The sequence below is a fragment of the Lithobates pipiens genome, unplaced genomic scaffold (genome assembly GCF_037356315.1).
Source record: "Lithobates pipiens isolate NorthernLeopardFrog02 unplaced genomic scaffold, aLitPip1_a1.2 Scaffold_1, whole genome shotgun sequence".
NCBI lineage: Eukaryota > Metazoa > Chordata > Amphibia > Anura > Ranidae > Lithobates > Lithobates pipiens.
Genome location: NW_027507685.1, coordinates 114,207,135 through 114,229,629, shown reverse-complemented (window position 1 = coordinate 114,229,629; position 22,495 = coordinate 114,207,135). Strand labels below are relative to the sequence as shown.

The 22,495-nt window shown below is 48.9% G+C and overlaps 1 protein-coding gene across 1 annotated transcript in view; it reads right to left on the bottom strand.

Moving 5' to 3' along the window:
- Window positions 1-22,495, bottom strand: part of DLG3 (discs large MAGUK scaffold protein 3) — a 243,744-nt gene that overhangs the window by 118,142 nt on the left and 103,107 nt on the right. The window contains 4 exon segments of the mRNA XM_077474345.1: window positions 4,182-4,335; window positions 4,896-5,040; window positions 5,127-5,263; window positions 12,652-12,821. Of these exon segments, the coding sequence (XP_077330471.1) occupies window positions 4,182-4,335; window positions 4,896-5,040; window positions 5,127-5,263; window positions 12,652-12,821 (606 nt within the window).

The window sequence follows — 22,495 nt, the reverse complement described above, 5'->3', positions numbered from 1 at the left end:
CGCTATTGCCGAATGACGGCATTAGCGCGGACCTAGATTGCCGGGACTACGTCTATTGACGTCGTCCCGGTTACGAGCGGCCTGCGCGCCCCCTGAGGGGCGCGCGCGGCGCGCTCTGTGATCGGCGAGTCCGTGAGACTCGCCTGATCACCGATCCGTGTAAGGGGTCGATCCCGACCCCTTATCACGTGATCAGCTGTCAGCCAATGACAGCTGATCATGTGATAAAACGGAGCCGGTAATCGGCTAGTATTCCTCCTCGCGCTGACAGCGCGAGGAGAAAAAAAAAAAGCCGATCGCCGGCGGCCGTGTTCGGGACATCAGTCCCGATCACGGCCAACAATTCAAGCGGACACCTGCCCCCTGCCAGTGTCCACCTGCCACCCGCAGTGCCATCCTGAAATAAAGTAAGTGCCCCCTGTCAGTGCCACCCAGCAGTGCCCATAGTGCCCAGTGCCACCCAGCAGTGCCCACAGTGCCACCCAGCAGTGCCCACAGTGCCACCCACAGTGCCACCCAGCAGTGCCACCCACAGTGCCACCCAAAATCTGCCTCAAAGGTGCTGCACCCCAGTGCCGCCCATCAGTGCCCAGCAGTGCCGCCCATCAGTGCCCAGCAGTGCCGCCCATCAGTGCCCAGCAGTGCCACCTATCAGAGCCACCTATCAGTGCCACCTATCAGTGCCCATCAGTCCCATCTATCTGTGGTACCTATCAGTGCCCATCCGTGCCACCCATCCGTGCCACTTATCCGTGCCACCCATCCGTGCCATCTTATCTGTGCCCATCTTTGCCCATCAGTGCCGCCTTATCTGTGCCCATCGGTGCCGCCTTATCTGTGCCTATTAGTGCCGCCTTAACTATGCCTATCAGTGCCCACCAGTGCAGCCTATCAGTGCCCACCAATGCAGCCCATCAGTGCCCACCAATGCAGCCCATCAGTGCCCACCAATGCAGCCTATCAGTGCCGCCTAATCAGCGCACTTCAATGAAGGAGAAAAATGACCCGTTTGCAAAATTTTATAACAAACTATTAAAACATGATTTTTTTTTTTTTTTTTTGCATCTTTTTTTGTTTGTTTAGCAAAAAATAAAACTCCGAGCTGTAACTAAATACCACCAAAAGAAAGCTCTATTTGTGGGAAAAAAATGATAAAAATTTCATTTGGGTACAGTGTTGTATGACCGCGCAATTGTCACTCAAAGTGCATCAGCGCTGAAAGCTGAAAATTGGTCTGGGACTGAGGGGGGTTTAAGTGCCCAGTAAGCAAGTGGTTAAAGACAGCCAAAAAGATATTTGGTGTCATGCTGCTGGTTTTGCTAAGTGGTGCTGAACCTTGAAGTCTGTAGGCACGATCAAATAGGTGGTCCACCAGCCAAACCTCAAGGAACCCCCAGCAACCTCTGGAACCCTGGTTGAGAATGGCTGATGTAAGGCATCAAAGTGTATTGTGAGGTGTTGGGTATGTGCCTTGGAGAGCCAATCCGAATGAGAGACACTGCATCACACTGCACATGGTTCCATGCATTAACAGATGTTGTAGTTAGAAGCGGTAAATTGTGTGTTTTACTGCAACGCACACATACTAATTGACTCTAACAAGGGCCTCACCACACAGGATCTGAGGAACAAATCCCCTTAAGCACACAGCAATACAAAAAACGAACATTAGTTTATATATATTTAGTTTGGGATGAATTGAAACTCTAATTGTACACCAGATCTTTGCATCCAACATTAGTAACTGTTGGGTTCTGGTAATACTCCATCATCCAAAGACATTGTACACAATTGTGCTTTTCTAACCGTGTGGTAACAGTTTGGTGAAGACCCTTGACCCTTTTCTGTTTCAACATGACTGTGCCTCCCCCCAGTGTACTAAGCCCTCCAAAATCTTGTGGAAAGCCTTCCCAAAAGAGTGGAGCCATCCATAAAGACATGGTGAGACCAGTTTGCTGTGGAGGAACTTGAGTGTCCTGCACAGAGCCCTGACCTCAACCCCCACTTTTGGACTTTTGGAAGACCTTTGGTATAAGGTCTTCGCATCCAACATCAGTACCTGCACTTAACCCTATGGAACATCTTTGGTATGAGGTCTTCCCATCCCAAATGTGTTCAGTAGGTTTGAGATTGTGGATAAAATCGAGTGTTCTGCACTGAGCCCTGACTTAACCCTACTGAACACCTTGTGGATGAATTGGAATGAGTCAGGTCTTCTCAATCAAAATCTCCATAAAGATGTGGTTTGACCAGTTTGATGTGGAAGAACTCGAATGTTCTGTACAGAGCCCTGACCTCACCCTACGGAACACCTTTGGGATGAATTGGAATGCCAATGGTGAGCCAGGTCTTTTTTTTTTTTTGGTGCCCAACACAAGGCACAATATGTAAGCTAAGTCTTCTTATCCAACATCAGTACCCGACCTCACAAATGGGGACAGATCCCCACAAACACCCTCCAAAATCTTGTGGAAAATCTTCCCAGAAGATTGGAGCCACCACAAAAAAGGCATGGTTGGTGTGGAGGAACTTAAGTGTCCTCCACAGAGCTCTGACCTCAACCCTACTGAACACCTTTGAAATGACATAGAACACCAACTGTCAGGCAGATCTTCTCATCCAACATCAGTCTTGTCCTTGCAAGCCGCACATCTTAAAATCCAAGAAAGGCTCATCCTGCTTCAGACTAATACACTATATGGCACAACCTATGTGGACCCCTCTCCAGATTATTCAGTTCAGTTGTCTCCAGTGAAGGGTCCTGATAATACTCCATTATACACAGACATTGTAGACAATTGTGCCCTTGTGATAACAGTATTGTGAAGACCTTTTTCTGTTCCAGCATGACTGTGCTCCTATGTACAAAGCCAGCTCCATAAAGACATGATTTGACCAGTTTGGTGTGGAGAAACAAAAGTGTCCTGCACAGAGCCCTGACTTCAACCATACTGAACACCACTGGGATGAATTGGAATGCCGATGGTGAGCCAGGTCTTCTTACCCAACATCACTACCTGACCTCTCAAATGGGCACAACTTCCCACAGACACCCTCCAAAATCTTGTGGAAAACCTTCCTGGAAGGGTGGAGGATGTTATACACACAAAGGGGGTCAACTCCATATTAACGACCATGGTTCTCGGATGGAACTCGGAACTCCGACTTCAACCCTACTAAACACCTTTGGGATGAATTGGAATGATGATGGTGAGCCAGATCTTCTCACCCAACATCAGTATTTGAAGGAATCAGTTAATACTACATCATACAAAGACACTGTAGACAATTGTGCTCTACCAACCCCCCCACACACACACCCACACACAGAGTACAAAGCCAGCTCCATAAAGACATGGCATGACCAGTTTGTTGTGGATGAAATCGAGTGTCCTGCACAGAGCCATAACCTAAACCCTTCTGGATACCTTTGGGATGAATTGGAATGCAGATGGTGAGCCAGATCATCTCATCCAGCATCAATACCAGACCTCACAAAGGGGCACACATTCCAACACAAATCTTGTGCAAATTCTCTCCAGAAGAATGGAGGCTGTTTTAGTCACAAAAAGGGGCAACTCTATAATAAAGGTGTAACTTTTATGGTGGAACTCCATAAGGATGCCCATTGGGAGGAAACTCAGTATTAATGGCCATGGGGGTTGGGGGCAACTCCATATTAATGGCCATGGTAGTGGTGGTTGAGGAGCATCTTCATATTAATGGTCATGGTAGTGGTGGTGGAAGGGCACCTCCATATTAATGACCATGGTAGTGGTGGTTGAGGGGCATCTTTATATTAATGGTCATGGTAGTGGTGGTGGAAGGGCACCTCCATATTAATGCCCATGGTAGTGGTGGTTGAGGGGCATCTTCATATTAATGGTCATGGTAGTGGTGGTGGAAGGGCACCTCCATATTAATGGCCATGGTAGCGGTGGTGGAAGGGCACCTCCATATTAATGACCATGGTAGTGATGGTGGAAGGGCACCTCCATAATAATAGCTGTGGATCTCGAACAGGATGTCCAACAAGCTCATACAGGTGTCCACAGACTTTTGATAACATAGTACATTATGGAATGAATGTGGGAAGTCGGATATCACATGACCTGATGTTAGCGCCACAGTGGGGATGTCATGACACGTTCTCATCGTCTTACTTTACACACAGTTCTCACCTGGTGAAATCCTCTTCTCCCAGCATGTGTCGAGGAACAGGAGAAAACCTAGATGGCGTGACTTGAGGGGGCTGGTATGGGGATTTGCTCTCCACGCTGCTCAGGTATCCACCCAGAGTGGAGTTATGGCTTATATGGTTATCAACAGTGAAAGCTGCGAAGTCAAGAAGAGACAGGACAGGTGAGAAGACAGGTGATAGAATTTCACAGTCTAGATACGTAAATCTTACATCAGATATGCATGGGTGTAGGTTATGCCCCCTATAGGATTAGACAAGACAAGGGTAGCTTCTAACATGAGATGGCCCCTGTGCTGGTGGTTTCTTCTCTAGGATTAGATAAGGCAAGGGCAGCTTAGAACATGGGGTGAGCGCTGTTTAGGTGGCAGCTCCACTAGAATTAAACAAGACAAGGGCAGCTTCTAACATGAAATGTCCCCTGTGCAAGTGGTGCCTCATCTAGGATTAGACAAGACAAGAGCTTCTAACATGAGATGGTCCCTGTGCAGGTGGTGCCTCCTCTAGGATTAGACAAGACAAGGGCAGCTTCTAACATGAGATGGGCCCTGTGCAGGTGGTGCCTCCTCTAGGATCAGACAAGACAAGGGCAGCTTCTAACATGAGATGGGCCCTGTGTAGGTGGCACCTCCTCTAGTATTAGACAAGACAAGGGCAGCTTCTAACACAAGATGGGCCCTGTGTAGGTCATACTCACTGCTGGCATAGTCAGGGGGAGCGTAAATCTCATTGAGGTGAACTGGACCCGGCTTGGCCACTTTGAGATAAACCATATCGGACGTGTTCTTCAGAGCAGACACGGCTTCCTCGTGTCGGACATCCTGTAGGTTGCTGTTATTTACCTGCGAAAAGGTGAATAAGAAATTGTTAGGTGGGAAGGAAATCTGCCTTCTGCCTTCAGCTCTCCAACACGAGGTCTGGCACTCACCGCCAAGAGCCGGTCACCGATCTGCAGTCTTCCGTCTTTCTGTGCTGCTCCCCCCTCAATGATCTTGGTGATGTAGATGCTGTTGTCTCCTGGAATGTGTTGGTTCCCGATTCCTCCGGCAATACTGAACCCCAGCCCTGGAGAGCAATGGAAGAAGACTGCATTGTTACATCTATAAGGTAGGAGTCAAACCCTTGATTCCCTCAAACCCTTGATTCCCTCAATTACTCAAAGGTAGGAGTCAAACCCTTGATTCCCTCAGGAGAGATTTCCTCTTGTGACTATGAGACAGGAAGTGAAGAAAAATTCCAAATTTTTGTTGTCCACAGAACAGAACTAGCGGTCTGTTTCTGAAAAGGGTCCTGTGCGATTTTAGTTCATATTTGGGTGAGAATTCAAATTAGAATTTGCACCTAAATCACACCTGCATCGGTGAACAAAACCGCACCGGACTCTGGACTGCAAACCGCAACCGGACCTGTGCAACCCCGGCTTTAGAGAACCATTACGGCTCGGTGGTGGGAAGTTCTCCTGAGAAAAGAACGTATGCCAGATTTGGGGAATATTTGGGTGATTATTCTCTGTGTTGTTGCCGCCACCTAGAGGCTACATGAAGTTATTCTGCAGCAAAGTGCAGTGAGAACAAAATGCTCCTCCCACCCGGGCAGAGAATCCCCTCCACTCCCCCCTCCTCCACTCCTCCATTCTCCGCTCCCCCCTCCTCCGCTCCCCCCTCCTCAGCTCCCCCATCCATCTCCCATACTGAACCCAATAGATGAAATCCGGCTCCGCCTTCTCAGTCCACTCCACACAGCCCACTCGAAACACCACACAGCACACTCCACACAGCCCACAGCACACTCTACACAGCACACTCCACACAGCCCACTCCACACACCAAACAGCCCACTCCACACAGCACACTCCACACACCAAACAGCCCACTCCACACACCACACAGCCCACTCCACACAGCACACTCCGCACACCAAACAGCCCACTCCACACACCACACAGCCCACTCCACACAGCACACTCCACACACCAAACAGCCCACTCCACACAGCACACTCCACACACCAAACAGCCCACTTCACACAGCACACTCCACACACCACACAGCCCACTCCACACACCACACAGCCAACTATAGACACCACACAGCCCACTCCACACAGCACACTCCACACAGCACACTCCACACAGCACACAGACCACTCCACAAACCACACAGGACACTCCACAAACCACACAGCCCACTCCACACAGCACACTCCACACAGCCCACTCCACACACCAAACAGCCCACTCCATGAACCCCACTCCACACAGCCCACTCCACACACTACACAGCCCACTCCACAAAGCTCACTCCACACAGCACACTATAAACAGCCCACTCCACACAGCCCACTCCACACAGCACACTCCACACACCACACAGCACACACCACAAAGCCCACTCCACACAGCACACTCCACACAGCACACTCCACACAACCCGCTCCACACAGCCCATTCCACACACTACACAGCCCACTCCACACAGCTCACTCCACACAGCGCACTACACAGTCCACTTCACACAGCGCACTACACAGTCCACTTCACACAGCATACTACACAGCCCACTCCACACACCACACAGTCCACTCCACACAGCACACTCCACACAGCACACTCCACACAGCCCACTCACACAGCACACTCCACACAGCCCACTCCACATAGCCCAATCCACATAGCCCAATCCACATAGCCCAATCCACACTCCACGCACCATACAGCCCACTCCTCACACCACACCACACAGTACACTCCACACACCACACAGCCCACTCCACACAGCACACTCCACACAGCCCACACTGCACAGCACACTCCACACAGCGCACTCCACACAGCTCACTCCACACACCCCATTCCACACAGCACACTCCACACAGCCCACACCACACAGCACACACCACACTCCACACAGCCCACTCCACACAGCACACACCAAACAGCACGCTCCACACACCACACTCCACAAACCACAGAGCCCACTCCACACACCACACAGCCCACTCCACACAGCACACTCCACACACCACACAGCACACAGCCCACTCTACACACACCACAACACACACCACACAGCACACTCCACACACCACACAGCCCACTCCACACAGCCCACACCACACAGCTCGCTCCACACAGCATGCTCCGCACAGCACGCTCCACACAGCATGCTCCACACAGCACACTCCACACACCACGCTCCACACACCACGCTCCACACACCACACTCCACACACCACACTCCACACACCACAGAGTCCACTCCACACACCACACAGCCCACTCCACACAGCACACTCCACACAACACAGCACACTCCACGTACCACACAGCACACTCCAAACAACACAGCACACAGCCCACTCCACACAACACAGCACACTCCACACAGCGCACTCCACACAACACAGCGCACTCCACACAGCTCACTGCACACACCACACAGCCCATTCCACACATCACACAGCCCACACCACACAGCACACACCCCACTATACACAGCCCACTCCACACAGCCCACTCCACACACCACACAGCTCACTCCATACACCACACAGCCCACTCCACACAGCCCACTCCACACACACCACAGCCCACTCCACACACCACACAGCCCACTCCCCTCACCATACAGCCAACTATAGACACCACACAGCCTACTCCACACAGCCCTCTATACACAGCCCACACCACACAGCACACTCCACACACCACACAGCACACTCCACATACCAAACAGCTCACTCCACACACCACACAGCCCACTCCACACACCACACAGCCCACTCCACACACCACACAGCCCACACTCCACACAGCACACTCCACACACCACACAGCCCACTCCACACATCACACAGCCCACACCACACAGCACACACCCCACTATACACAGCCCACTCCACACAGCCCACTCCACACACCACACAGCCCACTCCATACACCACACAGCCCACTCCACACAGCCCACTCCACACACACCACAGCCCACTCCACACACCACACAGCCCACTCCCCTCACCATACAGCCAACTATAGACACCACACAGCCTACTCCACACAGCCCTCTATACACAGCCCACTCCACACAGCACACAGCCCACTCCACACAGCACACACCACACAGTACACCCCATGCAGCCCACGCCACACAGCACAGCCCAATCCACACAGCACACTCCACACAGCACAGCCCACTCCACACAGACCACACCACACCCCACACAGCCCACTCCATGCATCACACAGCCCACTCCACATGACACACTCCACACAGCCCACTCCCCTCACCATACAGCCCACTATGCACACCACACAGCCCACTCCACACAGCACACACCACACAGCTCTCTCCACACAGAACAGCCCACTCCACACTGCCCACTCCACACAGCACACTCCACACAGCCCACACCACACAACCCACTCTACACAGCCCACTCCACACAGCAGACTCCGCACTCCACAAAGCCCACACCACACAGCTCACACCACACAGCCCACTCCACACAGCACACTCCACACAGCACACTCCACACTCCACACAGCACACAACCCACTCCACACAGCACACAACCCACTCCACACAGCACACTCCACACTCCACTCCACACAGCACACACCACACTCCACACAGCCCGCTCCACACACCACACAGCCCACTCCACACAGCCCACTCCACACACCACACAGCCCACTCTGCACTCCACACAGCACACTCTGCACTCCACACAGCACACTCTGCACTCCACACAGCACACTCCACACAGCACACAGCCCACTCCACTCTCCACACAGCCCACTCCACACAGCACACTCCACACAAGCCACTCCACACACCACACTCCACTCCGCACAGCACACTCCATATCCACACAGCCCACTCCACACAGCACACACTACACAGCCCACTCCACACAGCACACACCACACAACCCACTCTACACAGCACAAGCCACACACCACACAGCCCACTATACACACCACACAGCCCACTCCACAGACCACACAGCCCACACCACATATCTCACAGCCCACTCCCCACAGCCCGCTATATACACTACACAACCCAGTCCACAGACCACACAGCGCTTTCCACAATCCACACAGCCCACTCCACACACCACACAGTCCACTCCGCATACCGCACAGCCCACTCCGCATACCGCACAGCCCACTATCCACAGCCCACTCCACACAGCACACAGCCCACTCCACACCACACAGCTCACAATACACACCACAGAGCCCACACCACTCTCCACACAGCCCACTATACACACCACACAGCCCACTCCACACACTGCACAGCCCATACCATACACCACACAGCACACTCCACACACCACACAGCCCATGCCATACACCACACAGCCCGTGCCATACACCACACAGCCCGTGCCATACACCACACAGCACACTCCACACACCACACAGCCCATGCCATACACCACACAGCACACTCCACACACCACACAGCCCGTGCCATACACCACACAGCACACTCCACACAGATCACTCGACACCACACAACCAACTCCACACAGCCCACTCCATATGCCACATCCCACTCCACACAGCCCAATGCAAACACCACACAGCCCACTCCACACAGCCCATTATATACAGCCCACGCCACACACCACACAGCCCACATCACACAGCATATACCACAGAGCCTGCTTCACAGCACACAGTCCACTCCACACACCACACAACCCACGCCACACACCACACAGTCCACTCCACATGGTCCACTCCACGCACCACACAACCAACGCCACACACCACACAGTCCACTCCACATGGTCCACTCCACGCACCACACAGCCCACTCCACACAGCCCACACCACACAGTCCACTCCACACACCACACAGCCCACGCCACACAGCCCACTCCACACACCACACAGCCTACTACACGTTCCACACAGCCTATACCACAGAGCCCACTCTACAGCACACAGTCTACTCCACACACCACATAGCCCACGCCACACCACACAGCCTACGCTACACACCACACAGCCCACCCCACACAGCCTATGCAACACAGTCCACACAACACAACACATACCACACAGCCCATTCCACACACACCACACTACCCACTCCGCACACCACACAGCCCATACCCCACTCCACACAGCACACTCCACACACCACAAAGCCCACTCCACACAACAAAAGCTACACAACACAGCCCATACAACAGACCACACATACCAGACCACTCTCCACACCACACAGCCCACACCACACTCAACACACCACACAGCCCACACTACACATTCCACTCAACACACCACACAGCCCACTCCACACACCAGACCACACAACCCATCCCACAGCCCACACCACACATCCCACACACCACATCACACAGCCCACACTACACAACCTACGCCACACACCACACAGCCCACCCCACGCCACACAGCCCACTTCACACAGCCCATTCCACACACCACATAGCCCACCCCACACAGCACATGCCACACAGTCCACACCACACAGCACATACCACACACACACCACAAAACCCACTCCACACAGCCCATACCACAGACTGCACAGCCCAGTATACATACAACACCACACAGCCCACTCCACACACCACTCAACACAGCAAACTCCACATACCACAAAACCCATGCCACACACCACTCATCACACCACACAGCCCTCTCCACAGACCACACAACCCACACCATACAGCCCACACTATACAGTCCACACCACACAGCCTACTCCACATACCACACAACCCATCCCACACACCATACACAGCACAGCCCACTCCACACACCACACAGCACACACTACACATTCCACTCAACACACCACACAGCCCACTCCACACACCAGACCACACAACCCATCCCACAGCCCACACCACACATCTCACATACCACATCACACAGCCCACACTACACAACCTACGCCACACACCACACAGCCCACCCCACACCACACAGCTCATGCCACGCCACACAGCCCACTTCACACAGCCCATTCCACACACCACATAGCCCACCCCACACAGCACATGCCACACAGTCCACACCACACAGCACATACCACACATCACAAATCCCACTCCACACAGCCCATACCACAGACTGCACAGCCCAGTATACATACCACACAGCCCACTCCACACACCACTCAACACAGCAAACTCCACATACCACTCATCACACCACACAGCCCTCTCCACAGACCACACAACCCACACCATACAGCCCACACTATACAGTCCACACCACACAGCCTACTCCACATACCACACAACCCATCCCACACACCATACACAGCAAAGCCCACTCCACACAGCACACACTACACAGCCCACTCCACACACCACACAGCCCATCCCACACTCCACACAGCCCATCCCACAAACCACATCATACAGCTCACAACACACAGCCCACAGCCCACACAACCCACCCCACACAGCCCATTCCACACACCACATAGCCCACCCCACACAGCCCATTCCACACACCGCACAGCCCACCCCACACAGCCCATGCTACACAGTCCACACTACACAGCACATACCACACAGCCCACTCCACACACACCACACAGCCCACTCCACACACCACTCACCACACCACAAAGCCCATACCATAGACCGCACAGCCCACTATACATACCACACAGCACACTTCACACAGTCCATGCCACACACCACACAGCCCACTCCACACACCACTCAACACAGCAAACTCACCACACCACAAAGCCCACTCCACACAGCCCATACCACAGACTGCACAGCCCACTATACATATCACACAGCACACTTCACACAGTCCATGCCACACACCACACAGCCCACTCCACACACCACTCAACACAGCAAACTCACCACACCACAAAGCCCACTCCACACAGCCCATACCACAGGCCGCACAGCCCACTATACATACCACACCACACAGCACACTCCACACAGCCGACGCCACACACCACACAGCCCACTCCACACACAACACAGCCCACACTACACAGTCCACTCCACACACCACACAACCCACTCCACACACCACACCACACAACCCATCCCACACACAACACAGCCCACACCACACAACCCATCCCACACACAACACAGCCCACACCACACAGCTCACACCACACAGCCCACACCACACACAGTGCCCCATACCTCTGTATCACACACAGTGCCTCATACTTCTGTATTACACACAGTGTCACATATTTCTTTACAATTCTTAGCGTGAAGATTGTACAATATTATTGTAAAATGTGTGCCCAGTTCTCTGGAACTTTTCCTCATTCGATAAACTCAGACCACCATCTCTAATCCTAAACTCCCAATCCTAAAACCTCCCAGTCCTGGAAACTGCATCCCCAACGACATGTTCAAGGAACAGCCACGTGTTTGCTGGTCATCCTCCACTTCCCAGCATTCTCCATACTCACCTTTAGGACCTTTTAGTAGATTGACCTCCACAATGGTCTCTGGGGGACTTTGTCTGCGTCGGACTAGCAGCCTCACTACTGGCCCAGCCTCCTTCAGAGCCTCCACCGCTTTACTGTGAACCACTTCCGTCACATCCACATCGTTCACCCGCAGAACGCAGTCCGTCACCCTGCACACAAGATACAATACTGATTATACAGGGCTTACTACTGGTTATAGTATATACTGCTTATTACTGGTCTGTAAGGATTAAGGTATATGTTGAAACAAAATGGTTGACCGTATGTCTTACTAAATACATGTATTTTTCTATCCTTCTCTGTAAAATAAGGATTCGTCATCTATTGTCACGTACTCATCAAGAAGAGGCCGCATCAGCCCTAAAAAGCAGTCTACGCCCAGAAGATTGTCTTATCAGCTGATAACACCCGGAGAATTGTCTTTTCTTTGAAAATGTTGTTTTTTTACATTTGCTGATGTTTGCCCTTTTCTGTCTATAAAAGATGTAATAAAGAAGCCTCAGAGCCAGAGTCAGTCAGAGACAGTCAGAGTTAACGACGGACTTCTGAGCAGAAATACTGAATAATACCTCCGTGTCTCTTTGCTTGGATAAGAACTCTAACTAACAATTGGGAAACGGTAACATAACCTGACAAATAGGTGACTTGTTGAGGTCACACCTAACATTTCTGGCGCCGCGAACACGGACTCGCTGAAGAAACTACAAGAGGCGAACGAACATAAGGACGGAACGAAATGGTCGGGCACATCAAGAACCACAGACAAATCCTGCGCAGGTAAGAAAAGCTTTATTTTCTTATAAACTCTGTGCTTCTTAGATTTGTGCCCACCTGATCTGTCTGAATTGTTCTTCAGGTAAACACCAACCTCTGTAGTAAGCGGGTCTTGAACTTAATATTTTGGCTTATGTTACCGTTGTTTCTTGTCTGTCTACTTGTCATCTGTCTGTTGTGAATGAGATAAGCCCTGTTTGTATGGTGTGAATTGAAACATATATCATCCCAATGGGTAACGGAATGCGCCCTTAACTCGTAAGAGTACTTTGGGGGTCCGACACTTAAGTTTGATATACGCTTTTTGATTCATGAGCCTAAAAACGGGTTGAAAGTATAAGTCCTGACTGCCTCAATAAAGCAGGAATAAGAAACAAATGCTGAGAGATTCCATGGTAATGGGACGGAAATAAGGTCTCCACAAAGTCCCGGAGACCTAGTCATATGTGTTTGGCCACCAAAAGGGAATGCTTGTATATGTTGTAGCTGTCAGTCTGGTCATAATATTTGTCAGTTGGCTAGCATATAAGGTAATTCGATTTCAGAAATCTCATATAGGAGAGGGTTTTTAGTATTTTGGCACCCTAGGAGGAGAAGGCAACGAGACACTTAGTAAGTGATCCAAACGCCACCTAGGCAGGACTGTCAAAATGGGCCAGACACATGGTAAACCCCAGGAGGAATCTCAGAAATGTTATGCTGTTAAAGACATAATTACAATGTTGTATGGGAAGGATAAGGCACAGGGCACGAATAGGATTCTCAAGAAATTGGGGATGGATGGAGAAAATGGATTAAGTGTAGAAGGTTGGGAAGAAATAAAGAAAGACAGACAGGGAGAGATATTGCAGAACAGATGGGTATCACAAATACAATGTTTAATTAAGGTTTCCAACAGGGCTGAAGAGGAGGGATGGGAGTATTGTCAGGAAAAGGGTGGATGGGATATGAAGGTCCGACACAAAAGTCTTCCTTCTGCTCCCGGCGATAGGGTAAATACGGGAGGTACTCCACCTCCTTATAACACTACCACACCAGGTAATGAAAGACCAAAACTTTATCCTTCCTTAAGAGGAAGAGGATGGGTATGCCGAGTATGCGGTATCCAGAACCCAGACTGGGCACAGGAATGTGTACATTGCGGCGCTCAAAGACCAGAGCCCGTAGCTCCAGTCCATAGTCGGACTAGGGTAATACAAGTAAATAATCCAAATGCGGGTCAAGCAGGACAGCCACCTACAGTGACCCGACAAGTCGTTCTGAGGACATGGACACCTTGGTCGGCTGACACTCTTATGGCATTAATACAGAATGCTCCTGATCCCGTAGCAAAACCTGCCGCATTCTGTAGATTCGTGACACAAGGGAAGATTTGTGTAGACATAAAATGACACTAACGATGTTTAATCAATTTATGAATGAAATTGCTCCACATAGACCACAAGGGGATCCAGCGGCAGATCCACCAGGAATACATCCTCGTCATATAGATTCTAGACCCCTGTTTATTGCTCAGTTACGAGAATTTTGCCAAGGGAAACAGCAGGAAAGGGGTTCGACAGCGCCCATAAAACAGGCCCCAGGTCAGACTGTTACAGAATTTTACCTCAACATGGAAAGCATGATGGCTGACGAAGGTCTAGATTTAGCCTTACCCGTCACCATTAGGGCTTTCAATCGACAGTTTATGGAAGGACTAGTACCCCAAATAGGTGACAAACTGAAGGCATGTACTCCCGAATGGAGAGCCATACGGGACAGAGGAACATTGTTGCAGAAAGCACAAGGCATAGAGGCTGATTTAGCAGAAACTAAACCCAGAAGGACACCGGGAGTTAACACTGTTGCCCGGGTCAATGAAGGAGGGAATTCCTCCCGTAAACCTCTTACCTGTTATTACTGCAACAAGGTGGGACATATAAAAAGAGACTGTAGGAAAAGGATAAAAGACGAACAGGAAGGAAACACGGACAGAGACACGAGGGACTACAGACAGAGGCGTACCAATGATAGGGACGATCCGACCGCATGACTTGCCCCAGTCCTAGCTGAATCAGAGAACAAAATGCTCCACATGTTGATGAAGGTGGAAGGTAAACATATTCCTTGTTTGGTTGACACAGGAGCGTCACGCAGTCTGTTGTCTGATTCAGTAGTCCCTCCACACATGACGTCCCGTGACACCATACCCATAAGTGGTTATGACGGTCTTTTGTCTGATGCCCCACTGACTAAACCTTAAAAAGGTAAAAATAGCGAGAATGGCTACCGCCTGACACTTGTGTATTGTTGCAATATGTAGATGACCTATTGTTATGTTGTCCGGATAACGATACTTGTTTAAAAGCCACTCTATCATTGTTACAATTCCTGGCTGAAAAAGGGTGCAAGGTGAATAGAACTAAGTTACAGGTATGTCAGAAAAAGGTTGTCTTTTTGGGCCACTGTATATCCCAGGGTACTCGACACCTCACTGAAGACCGAGTCCAGGCCATAAGACAAATGAATATCCCACGCAACTTTAAGCAACTTCGTATGTTTCTGGGAATGGTGTCATATTGTAGACAATGGATACCACATGCCAGTTCTCTGATGCAGCCATTATATGATTGCTTGAAAATAGTACCCTATGTACTCACAGAAGCAGGTCATGAATCTTTTAGCACCTTAAAAAGGTTACTAATTTCGGCACCTGCGATCGGGATCCCTGATTATACCAAAACATTTCATTTGTACATTGCTGAAATCACGGGACACGCAACAGGGGTGTTGACACAACAACACATCAAACAAAGGCCGGTAGCATACTTCTCGGCGGCTCTCGATCCTGTCTCTAGAGGATCACCGTCCTGTGTACGAGCAGTTGCAGCAGTGTCAATTATCATTGACAAATCCTCAGAAATTGTCTTAGACAATCCTGTAGTGGTACATACCACACATGACATACACGCCATCTTGTCACAGGTCCAACCAAAATACATATCAATGGCAAGGCAGCTGCGTCTACAATGCACTTTGCTCCTACCCCCCAATGTTACCTTTCAGCGATGCACTTCTTTTAACTTAGCACAGCTTTTACCATTACAGACAGATTTGACAGGGGGGAGTAATGATGATAATGGTGTAGACACAGCACAAGATACTCAGGATTCTGACACACTTTCGTTTCATGACATAACATCTGATGAACACGATTGTTTCCAACTTATGGAACAAGAAACCACGGGGTTCCCACATGTCACAGACATACCCATTGCAAATGCAGAACACACACTGTACATAGATGGTAGTAGATTTGCCGATGACAAAGGTAAATATCACACAGGTTATGCTGTGGTAACGGACACACAGGTAATTGAGGCAAAGTCACTACCAGCACACATGTCGGCACAAGAAGCGGAACTAACCGCTCTAGAGAAAGCCCTAGAACACTTGGAGGGACAAGAAGGGAACATTTACACTGATTCCGCATACGCCTACGGTGTTGCACATGATTATGGCCACATATGGAAAGCTAGAGGTTACCTTACAGCAGCAGGCACACCTGTTAAACATGGTGAAGGAATCAAAAGAGTCCTGAACAATCTTCAAAAGGTTATAAGAGTAGCCATCATGAAGATAGCGGCACACACGAGCGCAAAAACAACTGAGGCAAAAGGAAACGCATTTGCAGATTTAACTGCAAAGAAGGCAGCTCTAGGGGAAGTAAGCCCTGAGACCTTAGCCACGGTACAGGTGAGTATGCCCGAAACCACATGGCAGCAGCTAATGGAACTACAGGAACAAGCAGGGGCTATTGAGAAGGACCGTTGGGTTAAGGAGGGAGCTGCACCAGGCCTTGACAATGTATGGAGAGAAGGAGACAAAATATGTCTACCCGCTTCTCTATACCCCGCAATGGCAGCGGCTGTTCACTTACCCACTCATGTCAGCTCCAATTCTATGTATAGGATTGTAAGCCAAGGATGGCTAGCCCCTGGATTCAGTAGTACTGCAAGGAACTACTGTGCTGCATGCCAAATCTGTCTGATTAATAACCCAGGACAGAGAGTGAAAACCCCATGTAAACATCAGGTCCGGGCCCAATATCCCTTTCAGAGACTGCAGATTGACTACATACAAATGCCTAAGAGCGGCCCCTTTGAATTTGTTCTCGTGTGCATCTGCCTATTTTTCAGGCTGGCCGAAAGTTATCTTGTAAAATCAGCTACGGCAAAAGCCACCGCCAAGAAACTGATTACTGAGCTGATACCTAGGTTTGGTCTCCCAGAAACAATAGAATCAGATAGGGGGACACATTTCACGGGAGAAATAATGCAAAATGTGATGGCAATGTTAGGGGTTCAACAAAGTTTTCATACTCCTTACCACCCACAGAGTTCAGGATCAGTAGAAAGAGTAAATGGTACAATCAAGCTGAAAATACAAAAGGCTATGCAGGAGTTGAAGAAACCATGGCCTGAGTGCCTACCCTTAGCTTTGTTCTCTATTAGGTACACCCCAACAGGAAAAACAGGGTTATCCCCATATGAAATACTGTTTGGAAGTGCACCTAGATTAGGTTTATATTTTCCTCAAAGTATGCAATTACAATGTGATAGGTTAACTACGTATGTAATACAGTTGCAACAACGTCTGACTAAAATCCACAAGAGTGTGTATTCTTCTCTTCCAGACCCTAATTCTGTCACAGGTACACACGATCTACAACCAGGAGACTATGTGTATGTAAAGAAACATACCAGAAAGACACTGGAACCAAGGTTTGAAGGTCCTTTCCAGGTGCTATTGATTACAGCAACCTCAGTGAAATTGGAAGGGAAACCTACCTGGATCCACGCTTCTCATTGTAAAAAGGAGCCAGTTGGCAAATGACAACATGTATCTTTTTATTGTTTCAGTAATTCTGGCTAATAGTTTGGTTACCTCACAGAATAAAATACACAAGGATGAAGGATTTTCTAAAAAAATGTTATTATTTGTAGCAAATTACACCCCAGCACAGCAAGTATACCACTGATGGCAGTTCCTATAAACTATACTGATCTTGCTAACAGTAGCATTAACATAATTAGAACAAATACCAGCGAGACAGTAATGTTTAAGTCAAATGGTCTCGCCTTTTTCCCTGATTGGTGTTTCAACTTAGGGAACACAACGGGAGGAAATGGAGAATGCCAAGACAGCAAGTTTAATTTGTCCATTGTCGTATTAAATGGAAGCTTCTACCCCAGTAATTCCAGCACACACCAGACATTATCTGACACACCTGACATTATCTGACTTCCTCACTAACATTGTGGATAATAATGTTAGGTGGTTAGTATCCAACCTATCTCTCTATGGATACACCTCTCGTTATAGAAATGATATCAGTTCAAGATCAGTAGCTCTAGGAAATAATATATACATCTGTTGTGAGGATAAATGTTATACTTGGATACCTAGAAGAGCTCAGGGATGGTGCTACCTCGCAAGTTTAGTACCAGTAATGGGAGTAGTAGGTGATGAACGAGGTGATCACCTATTAGAAGCTAGCATGCACCCTAGATATCCCCTCAGGTATCGTAGTAAAAGAGAAATATTCCTGAAGAAGGACATGGCATGGGCTTGGTTCCCGTCCTGGACAGGATGGGGTATAGACTTAATGAAACGACTAAATAACTATACAGGAATTATTAATGATGTTTTGGAGAAAAACTCTGATGATATTACTAAGTTAAATCTGGAGACCAGAGCCATCAGACAACAATTAGAATTACATGAATTAGCAATTGAAAGTATGAGTGCAGCACTGACAGGACTCTGTGAAACTACTGAGGACTATGAGTGCTGTACTTGGATACATAACACCAGCATTGAGGTACCTGACTATTATGACATCATTGCACAACACCGTACGGAAGTAAAGAATTTACAAGAGAAGGCCCGAAATATTGGTCGCGACTGGGATCCGTTTGGTGGAACTTTTAGTTTCTCAGGGTTATTCTCTTGGGTTAAGAAGGCAGCAATGACGATTATAGTGGTGCTCTTATTCGTATTTTTCTTTTATGTATGCTTTAAACTGCTCATGTGCTTTTGCAAGAAAGCCAAGGTAAATGATGCGGAAAAGATGGAACTTTTGTGAAGATAGGTAGATTTAGATCCTTGACATCACCCATCTGTCAGAAAAGCCACTCTTCCTGAATTTTAGATGTTGGTACTGTCCAGGGGGATGGGTGTATACCCCTCTGACAACTCGCGGTCAGGGAGAGTACTCTGGATATAGGCTGACTAGAACTTGTTCAGGTGGACCCAGGGCAAGAGGGAGGGGTGATGTCAAAGGGGGAAATGTAAGGATTAAGGTATATGTTGACCGTATGTCTTACTAAATACATGTATTTTTCTATCCTTCTCTGTAAAATAAGGATTCGTCATCTATTGTCACGTACTCATCAAGAAGAGGCCGCATCAGCCCTAAAAAGCAGTCTACGCCCAGAAGATTGTCTTATCAGCTGATAACACCCGGAGAATTGTCTTTTCTTTGAAAATGTTGTTTTTTTACATTTGCTGATGTTTGCCCTTTTCTGTCTATAAAAGATGTAATAAAGAAGCCTCAGAGCCAGAGTCAGTCAGAGACAGTCAGAGTTAACGACGGACTTCTGAGCAGAAATACTGAATAATACCTCCGTGTCTCTTTGCTTGGATAAGAACTCTAACTAACAATTGGGAAACGGTAACATAACCTGACAAATAGGTGACTTGTTGAGGTCACACCTAACAGGTCATATTATACTGGTTATTATAGCTGATGGTTCTACAGTGCCTTGAAAAAGTATTCAAACCCCTTGTAATTTCCCACATTTTGTCATGTTCCAACCAAAAACATAAATGTATTTTATTGGGATTTTATGTGATAGACTAACACAAAGTGACTTTGTGAAGTGGAAGGAAAATGATACATGATACGTATAAATATGTGAAAAGTGTGGGGGGGGGGGGCATGTGTATTCAGCCCCCCTTTACTCTGATACCCCTAACTAAAATCTAGCAGAACCAATTGCCTTCAGAAGTAACCTAATTAGTAAATAGAGTCCACCTGTGTGTCATTTAATTTCAGTATAAATACAGCTGTTCTGTGAAGCCCTCAGAGGTTTGTTGGAGAACCTTAGTGAACAAATAGCATCATGAAGGCCAATGAACACACCAGACAGGTCAGGGATAAAGTTGTTGAGAAGTATAAAGCAGGGTTAGGTTATAAAAAAAATCTCCCAAGCTTTGACCATCTCATGGAGCTCTGTTCAATCCATCATCAGAAAATGGAAAGAGTATGGCACAACTGCAAACCTACCAAGACACGGCCGTCCACCTAAACTGACTGGCCGGGCAAGGAGAGCATTCATCAGAGAAGAGCCAAGAGGTCCATGGTAACTCTGACAGAGTTGCAGAGATCCACAGCTCAGGTGGGAGAATCTGTCCATAGTTTCATAGTTAGTAAGGTTGAATAAACACACCAGTCCATCCTGTTCAACCTGAGTTGAGTGTCTACAATTGTCCCTATCCCTGTACATTGCACACTCACATTGGTCCCTACCCTCAAGGAGCCCACAATACAAGGTCCCCACTCATCTACTAGGGTCAATTTTTTTTTGGACAGAAGCCAATTAACCTACCTGCATGTCTTTGGAGTGTGGGAGGAAGCCAGAGTACCTGGAGGAAACTCATGCAGGCACAGGGAGAACATGCAAATTCCAGGCAGGTGGTGTCGTGGTTGGGATTTGAACCCGCGACTCTTCTGAGGCCGCGTACACACGCGCGGACTGTTAGCCCAACCTTGTTCGTCAAACAGTTTGACAAACAGTCCGCTCAAAATTAGCATGAGCGGACTTGACCACACACGATGAACGAACAGTCCGCTGAAACCGTGAGCGATGACGTGAACGGCACGTACGACGGGACTAGAAAAACGACGTCCTATACACTGCAATGCAACCTTCGGCGTGTAAATCCTTTCTGAGCATGCGCGGAACTTAGTTTGACGAACAAGCCTACACACGAGCGGACTGTCCGCTCAAACCAAGTTTCAGCGGACAGTTTTACGGGATTTCCGAAAAACTTTGTTCGTCAGACTGTCCGCTGAAACTGTCCGCTGAAGCCCACACACGAGCGGACGGTCCGCTGAAACACTGTTCAGCAGACAAAGTTGGGCGAACAGTCCGCCCGTGTGTACGCGGCCTTACTGCTAGGTGAGAGTGCTAACCACTACACCACTGTGCCGCCCCACAGGACAACTATTATGCCACGTACACACGACTGGACTTTTTGACAGCAAAGGTCCGACGGAACGAGTCCGTCAGACAATTCGATCATGTGTGGGCTCCATCAGACCTTTGCTTGCCAAAAATCTGGCGGACTTTAGAAATAGAACATGTTTTAAATTTTCCCACCGGATCTCCGCCGGACCGAGAAATCTGTTCGTGTGTATGCTAGTCCGACTGACAAAAAACGACGCTAGGGCAGCTATTGGCTACTGGCTATGAACTTCCTTATTCTAATCTGGTCGTGCATCATCACGTTCAAATCCGTCAGACTTTGGTGTGATTGTGTGTGGTCAAGTCCGTTCATTCGGAAAGTCCATCGGAAAATCCACCAAAAGACTGTCGGACCTAGTCCCTCGAATAGTCCGGTCGTGTGTACGCAGCATTAGTCGTGCTCTCCACAAATCTGCCCTTTATGGAAGAGTGACAAAAAGAAAGACATTGGTGAAAGAAAGTCATAAGAAGTCCTGTTTGTAGTTTGTGAGAAGTCATGTGGAGGACACAGCAAACATGTGGAAGAAGGTGATCTGGTCAGATGAGACCAAAATTCTACTTTTTGGCCTAAAAGCAAAACACTGTGTGTAGGGGGAAAACTAACACTGCACATCACCCTGAACACACCATGGTTTTCTTCAGCAGGGAGAGGGAAGCTGATCAGAGTTGATGGGATGATGGATGGAGACAAATACAGGACAATCTTAGAGGAAAACCTGTTAGAGTCTGCAAAAGACTTGAGACTGGGGCGGAGGTTC